This window comes from Mastomys coucha, unplaced genomic scaffold (assembly GCF_008632895.1).
Source record: "Mastomys coucha isolate ucsf_1 unplaced genomic scaffold, UCSF_Mcou_1 pScaffold11, whole genome shotgun sequence".
In the NCBI taxonomy this organism is placed as follows: domain Eukaryota; kingdom Metazoa; phylum Chordata; class Mammalia; order Rodentia; family Muridae; genus Mastomys; species Mastomys coucha.
Genome location: NW_022196893.1, coordinates 11,715,158 through 11,723,064, shown reverse-complemented (window position 1 = coordinate 11,723,064; position 7,907 = coordinate 11,715,158). Strand labels below are relative to the sequence as shown.

The 7,907-nt window shown below is 47.1% G+C and overlaps 1 protein-coding gene across 1 annotated transcript in view; it reads right to left on the bottom strand.

Annotated features, from left to right (window-relative positions):
• The window catches only part of Adsl (adenylosuccinate lyase), a 26,829-nt gene extending 19,916 nt beyond the window's left edge, over window positions 1-6,913 (bottom strand). The window contains exons 1-2 of the mRNA XM_031349932.1: window positions 6,689-6,913; window positions 1,922-2,125 (exon numbers count right to left, since the gene is read on the bottom strand). Of these exons, the coding sequence (XP_031205792.1) occupies window positions 1,922-2,125; window positions 6,689-6,841 (357 nt within the window). The 5' untranslated portion in view covers window positions 6,842-6,913. The remainder of the gene's footprint in view (window positions 1-1,921; window positions 2,126-6,688) is intronic.
• Window positions 6,914-7,907: the final 994 nt, after the last annotated feature.

Sequence of the window (7,907 nt, the reverse complement as noted above, 5' to 3'; positions counted from 1 at the left end):
GCTGTCCTGGAACTCACTCTGTAGACCAGGCTGGCCTCGAACTCAGAAATCCACCTTCTTCTGCCTCCCAAGTGCTGGGATTGAATGTGTGCACCACCACTGCCCAGCAAAACTTCGATTTCTTTTACCCCCCAAGTCCTGGGGATAGAATCTAGAGCTTCATGCATACAAAGATCTACCACTGAGCTACATCTACATTCTCAAGCCTTCAAACTACTCTTTGTGGGAGGCAAGAGAAAGTATTTTTGGGTAACTCCAAAACATGCCCCTATGTCACAAAAATCATGGAGACACAGCATCACTGGGAACTTTTAGAAAAAGATTTGAGAGGCAGCAAGATGATTTATCAGGTAAAGGTGTTTGCTGCCAACCTGCCAACCTGCGCTGCACCTCTGAGACTTACGTGGTGGAGAGAACTAACCGCCACACATTGTCCTCTGATCGCCACACTCACAGCATGGTGCACACATTCTGCCCCCCAGTAAGTAAATGTAGTTAAAGAATTTTCCAAGTAAGGGGATTATTCTTCCATGTCTAACCAATCACACACAGGTTTTTTTTAATTATGCATCACCCACCGCTAAGCGGCCGAAGCAGGCAGACAGCTTGAGCTCTCCAGCTACAGGCCAGTCTAGATAACACAACAACGTACTGGGACCACGGCTGGAGAGATGGCTCAGTTAAGAGCACTGACTGCTCTTCCAAAGGTCCTGAGTTCAATTCCCAGCAACCACATGGTGGCTCACAACCATCTGTAATGGGACGTGATGCCCTCTTCTGGTATGTCTGATTGCTACAGTGTACTTACATATAATAAATAAATAAACCTTTAAAAAAAAAAAAAAGTACTGGGACCCCTGTCTCAGGCAGCGGTGGCCAAGCCCGGCAGATCTCTGTGAGTTTAAGGCCAGCCTGGTCTACAGAGTGAGAGCCTGTCTCAAAAAAATAATAAATAAGCTATCATGGGTACATGTAGCTGCCACCTTCATGTGAAGGAAGTGACTTGGACTCTGGTTTCAGGCCTCACAGGCGCAGTGTGACAGGTGCTGAAGCTATTCTTCTCTTCCTGGCCTATGTGCTCTAAGAGACAGTCTCACTTATGGTTCTAAGGGTGGGCATTGTGAGCTGAATGCCCGCACCCAGTCTAAGTGCTCCTGACGTTACAGTAACCACGGGTTGTTGGTTACACTCCTTATACTTTCTCATCTGTACAGACGGGGAGAATGGAGTCAGACCCAGTCGACCCAATGCTCCGAGAACTCAGGAACAGCAGCTGATGACAGAGATGGCTCAGTAGTTAAATGCACTGGCTACTTTTCCAGAAAAACCTGGGTTTGGTTCTCGGCACCTGCATGACAGCTGTAACCTGCTGTAACTCCAGTTACTGGGAACCCCACCTTCTCACCTCAGCATGCACTGCACACACAATGTACACAGACATTTATGCAAAGCACCAAAACACATAACATAAATAAAAATTTAAAAAAAGAACAATTGGGCCAAGCAGTGGTGGTGCACGTCTATAATCCCAGCACTTGGGAGGCAGAGACAGAGGCAGGTGGATCTCTGTGAGTTCAAGGTCAGCCTGGAGTACAGAACAGCCAGGGCTCTGTTCCAGAAAAACCACATCTCAAAAAAAAAAAAAAAAAAAAAGGCTGGGTGGTGGTGGTGGTGGTAGCGCACGCCTTTAATCCCAGCACTTGGGAGGCAGAGGCAGGTGGATTTCTGAGTTCGAGGCCAGCCTGGTCTACAGAGTGAGTTCCAGGACAGCCAGCCAGGGCTATGCAGAGAAACCCTGTCTGGAAAAACCAATTGTATACTAGCCTCACCTTCTAGAAGCCAACAGTAGTTTTAAAGGCCCTGGGTAAGTATGGAAATTTTAAAATACTGAAAGCCAAGTACAAACAACATAGGCTCCTACCGTATTGTCTCCGACATAGCAGGAGGTGGCACCCAGATGAATTATGGCCGCAGCTTTTGGACAGCAGTGACCGAATGTGTGCACGTGAGCCATCACATCATGCCGCAGGCACTTCTCTTCCTCAGCTGCCATCCGGAAGTCAATGTTGCTCAGGTTTGACTTCATCTCCTGGATCTGTTCATCTGTGATAGGCAAACCCAGCATCTGCAGAGCAGAGAAAAGCCAATGACTTCTGTGTTCAAAATTTGAAATGAACCTCTTAAAATCTGGGGCAAAAAGTTCAAAAAGTATGGAGGAATTTTCTTTTCTTTTAGTATTTATTTTATGTAGATGACTGCATTTACAGGTGCATGCCAGAAGAGGGCATCAGATCACATTACAGATGGTTCTGAGCCACCTTGCGGTTGCTTGGAATTGAACTCAGGACCTCTGTAAGAGTGATCTGAGCCATCTGAACAGAGCGAGCCATGTTTCCACTCCATGGAGACATCTTCTATATAAACTCCAAAACAAGAAGTCCCAGAGTCCCGATGTTGACTGTTAACTCCTGAGACAGGGTTTCTCTGTGTAGCCCTGACTGTCCTTGAACTCAGAGATCAGTCTGCCTCTGCCTCCTGAGTGTTGGGACTAAAGGTGTGCGCAGCTACCACCTGGTTAATCCCTGCCTCTCTTGTTCTAGTCTCTGGGCTCAAACGTCATCAAGAAAGGCCTCCTCTAACCTTCGTGTAAAATATTCTGTACCAACTCTGTTTCTTTTCTTTTTTTCTCTTTTTTTGGTTTTTCAAGACAGGGTTTCTCTGTATAGCCCTGGCTGTCCTGGAACTCACTCTGTAGACCAGGCTGGCCTCGAACTCAGAAATCCACCTTCCTCTGCCTCCCAAGTGCTAGGATTAAAGGCATGTGCCACCACTGCCTGGCCCTACTCTGTTTCTTTAGCCTGGTTTTATTTCACACACGCATCACTGTAGGACATTGTCCCACAATTAATTAACCCATTCGACTCTAGAAGGCACAATGCAGAAGAGACCTCTGTTCTATTTATTACTTAGTCCTTAGGTATGGCACAAAAGTGTACAAAGTCCAGTGGTGGCTTTGCACCCAACTCTGATATACTTATAGTGACCAAAATTAATAGTCCCTTTAAGCTGCAGGCCATAACCCCAGCGCCTGGGAAGGAGAAGCACAAGGATCCTGACTTCAAATCAAACACTGTCTGCAAAAGGAAACTTACCAGCCAGTGAGCTGGCTCAGCTGCTCTAAGTAGTTGCAATGGAAGCCTAGAGACTGGCGCTTGGAACTCATGTGGAGGTAGAAGGAGAGAACCTATTCCACAGAGCTGTCAGCCAGGTGTGAGCTCCCACCACACACACACCCATATAAATCCACCCTTCCATACTGTGAATCTCTTGTATTACTCTTAATCTGTCATTTCTCATTTTTAAAAAAAAAGACTTATTTTTATGTTTTACCTGTATGTATTCACATATATCACGTGTGCATGTGATGCCTAAGGAGGCCAGAGAAGGCATCAGATCCCTGGAACTGAAGTTGTAGATAGTTATGACAGCCACATGGTGGCTGGGAGGGAAGGCAGGTCTCTGGAAGAGCAGCCAATGCTCTATCTGCTGAAGCATCTCTCCAGTCCCACATCATTTCCCCAACTCTACCAGTCATTGGGGGAACATGTGGTGTTGTTTTGTGTGTCTGAGACAAGGTCTCAGTGTGTTGTTCTGGCTGGCCGGGAACTTGCTATATAGATGAATTAGGCCTCAAAGTCACAGAAATTCACTTGCCCCTGCTTCCCAAATGCTGGGTTAGCACGTGTGCTGGGGAGATGGGTCAGCAAATAAGAGCATTCACTGCTCCTGCAGAGACCCGACTCTGGTTCCCAGCACTCACACGGCTGCTCAAAACCACCTGTAATCCCAGATGATCTACGGCATCATCTGCCTCCAGCAGCGCCTGCACTCACACATGCAGACACAGAACAGCACATAAAAATACATCCTTTAATGGTATGTACCACATGTGCCTTTTGCTACTAATTTGATGCTAACAGATAATCCATACCCACAGCTATGTGTGCTCCAAACAATCTGTAGGCCAGATAAACCTCACACTCCTGTTTCAGCTTGGGGGTACTTACAAGCTACAGTGACACTGACAATGGCTTACAGGCTACAACCCTCAACTACACAGTACTGATCTCAGATGGACAGGAACAGTGCAGACAGAGCACAATGCATGGACAGTCTGTTGTCTACTACTAGGGAACCAATAGTTTCCTCATGCTGAGGTTCCTCGCACAAGAAAAGTACTTATCCACTGTCGCTTTAAAGAAGAAAAAGTGAGTTCAAGGCCAGCCTGGTCTACATAGTGAGTTTGAGTATAGCCAGAACTACATAGAGAAACCCTGTCTTTACCTTCCCTTCCCCAACAAAACAAACAAAAGCCAAAAAATTAACAAATTGCTTTTACAAAAAAAAAAAACAAACAATTTTTAGGGGGCTGGAGAGATGGCTCAGGGGTTAAAAGCACTGATTGCTCTTCCAGAGGTCCTGAGTTCAATTCCCAACAACCACATGGTGGTTCATGACCATCTGTAATGGGATCCGATGTCCAATTCTGGTGTGTCTGAAGATAGCTATAGTGTACTCAACATATACATCAAATAAATAAATAAAATCTTAAAATTTCCTTTTTGTTTTTTTGAGACAAAAAACAATTTTTAAGGCACCAAAATAAGCTTTTCCAAAGTCAGGAAGCAACCAATAGTTCAACCTAGCTATGAAGCCCATAACTACAAGGACTAACAAAGATGGCATAACAATCCTAAGGGTGCACTTCTAAGAGTGCTAACTAACAGCCCTAGGATTGGCCCGATCAACAGAAGGGAAGTCACGCCTGGTTCTGGAAACCTAGGACTGGCCCGATCAACAGAAGGGAAGTCATGCCTGGTTCTGGAAACCCAGCCAACAACTCAGGCTCGTGGATCTTGGAAGAGAACCTACAATTGCCGCTTACTAAACCAGCAAAGCTGTAAACTGGCTGCCTGACATGGGTGCTGGGAACCCAGGCCTCTGCAGAGCGACACAAGTGCTTACCTGCTGTGTTGGGCCGTCTCTCCAGCTCCACAGCTTTTCTTGTACTTTTAAATGAGGAACACATACACAATTTATATACATGTTTAAGGACTATTAGACTACTAGAAAAGGCATTAAAGTAGTGCCTGGGCCAGAAGGCGCAAGAGAAATGTCTACTGCCACCCTGTAGTCACTGTATGGAAGAGGGTGGAGGGCTCGGGCAGGGGATGCAGGGTGAAGGCTGCGCTCATAGGCACTGGGCATTTTGTGAACGTATGCTAACCTGCTCTAAGACTTGAGAAGCATTACAGCTCTCTGGGAAGCATCCTTCCCAAAATCATTTTTAAAAATACTGGGTCAAGCTGGGCGGTGGTGGCACACGCCTTTAATCCCAGCACTTGGGAGGCAGACAGGTGGATTTCTGAGTTCCAGGCTAGCCTGGTCTACAGAGTGAGTCCCAAGACAGCCAGAGCTACACAGAGAAACCCTGTCTCAAAAAACCAAAATATTGGGTTGAACCCTTTAATCCTAGTACTTAGGAGGTAGAAGCAGGCTCAGTTCTGTGAGTTTGAGGCTAGCCACAGCTACACAGTGAGACGCTATCTCAAGGGATACAAACCAGCAACACTCCCCCAAATCAAATCACCACCAATAAAACCCGTACAACTCATGCACATTCTGTAATAAACACTTGCCCTGATCCTCCCTTCTCGTAGCAAAACTTATACACAGAAATAGTGGCTCAGAGACAGATTCCCAAGCTTTCACTAGCTTTTTTTTTGTTTTTTTGTTTTTGAGACAGGATTTCTCTGTGTAGCCCTGGCTGTCCTGGAACTCACTCTGTAGACCAGGCTGGCCTCGAACTCAGAAATCCACCTGCCTCTGCCTCCCAAGTGCTGGGATTAAAGGCGTGCTCCACCACCGCCCAGCAAGCTGTCACTAGCTTTAAAGGCACCAAGGAAAACAAAGTGACCAAAGAATTAGCTCAGGTTCTAAAATGAATCTAGGATCGAATCCTAGCTCTGCTGTCAAGAGCTAGCTGGCTAACCTAGGGCAAGCCTTGCTCCTTACAAACTTGGTTTTGTCCTCCGGAAGGAAGAAAATTCAGGGAATGGAGAGATGGCTTAGTGGTTAAAAGCACTTGTAGAGGATCCAGGTTTAGTTCCCAAGACCCACATGGCAGCAGACAAGCTGTTAACTAGCTCCCTCTCCTGGCACCACATGTGCGTGGTGAACGTGTGTACATCGAGGCAAAGCACTCACACACAAAAAAATGAAAACTACATCTTTTTAAAACGGTGAAAATCACCAGCAAGTTTGCAACGTTCTTTAAAAAAAAAAAAAAACAATTTGCTTGTTTGTGTGTGTGTGTGTGTGTGTATGTGTGTGCGCGCGCGCGCATAGAGGTCACAGGACAACTAATGGGAGTCAGGTACCGTCCCCGCTCACCCTGTTGTCCCAGGGCTCGAACTCATGTCCGATGGCTTGGCGGGAAGCGCCTTTACCCCTGAGCCTGCAAGGTATAAATAGCATTCCACTTGAAATGCGCTGTGCAAGGACGCAAACTCCCATAGCCTTGCCCAAACCGAAGTCCTCCAAAGGATGTGCGGGTCTCTGGGGCTGTTGCCGAGGCAACAGGCACTCCGGCCGCGACCTCCCTCGGGACACAGGCCCGGCCCGTTACCTGCTCCGCCTCCGCCAGCCACAGCCACAGCTGCCGCCACGTCTGGAACTTGTTCCTGTCGCTGAACAAGAAACACATCTCGCGGCTGGCGTAGCGGGCCGCCAGCGGAGAACGGTAGCTTTCAGCACAGGCAGGATCGCCGGCAGCAGCCATGTCCGACAAGTGACCGGGCCACGCCGGACACCTGCAGCGGGGCCCAAAGCGGAAGCCTGGCGTGCGTGGGGCGGGACTTCCTTCTCTGGCCCCGCCCCGCCCCGCGGCTAACACCGCCCTGGAAGTCGCCCAAGCTTGGCTCATCACCTCTGAGGGTCAACCCGTTCCTCTAGGTTTCTACGAAACACGATGAAAGCTTCTTAAATCAGTTTTACCGTCCGAGGAACGCACATGAAGACCCGCTTTTAACCCAGAAGGGAAAATTCCAGGGACATTCGTAGGGACGCCAGGAAAGGGCCCTAGCGGACACTTGAGGTACTGCCGTCCCGCACCGCGTGCTGGTTCCGAGCTCAGAAAGCATCAGGTCAGAGTTACTCCACGCGCGATGGCTCCAGAACATCAGGCCAAAAATTCAAAATTTCCATGCCAGAATGAAACTGAAAATAGCATACTTTCTTAAAAGAGTTAATACGTTAAATTTCATTTGGCTTCTATATTTGCAGCAGGAAAGGGTGAAGCAAGATAAATTGACTTAAAGCAGAAAACAAACAGCAACAATAACAACAACAAAAAAAAAACAAAAAGGACCTACCTTCAAGATTGTTCTCCCCCGTAGTAGAATCGTTAAAATGCCTTTTGTTAGAAAGTGTCGTGTCTAACACTTTATATAATGGTTACATACAAACGTTAGGAATAAAAGGTATTAGAAAAGAAGGTAGTCGGGTGGTGGTGGCGCACGCCTTTAATCCCAGCACTTGGGAGGCAGAGGCAGGCGGATTTCTGAGTTCGAGGCCAGCCTGGTCTACAGAGTGAGTTCCAGGACAGCCAGAGCTACACAGAGAAACCCTGTCTCAAAAAAACAAAAACAAACAAAAAGGTAAATAAGAAATAAGAATGTAAAAGTGAAAGGTGTTTTGGGGAGCCAGGCATGGTGGAACCCATTTGTAAACCCAGCACTTGGGAGACGCAGGAGGATCTTCAATCATCCTCAGCTATGTAGTTAAGACCCACAAAGACCTGTCTCAACTACTCACCAAAACCAAACAAAGGCTTAAAAAAAAAAAAA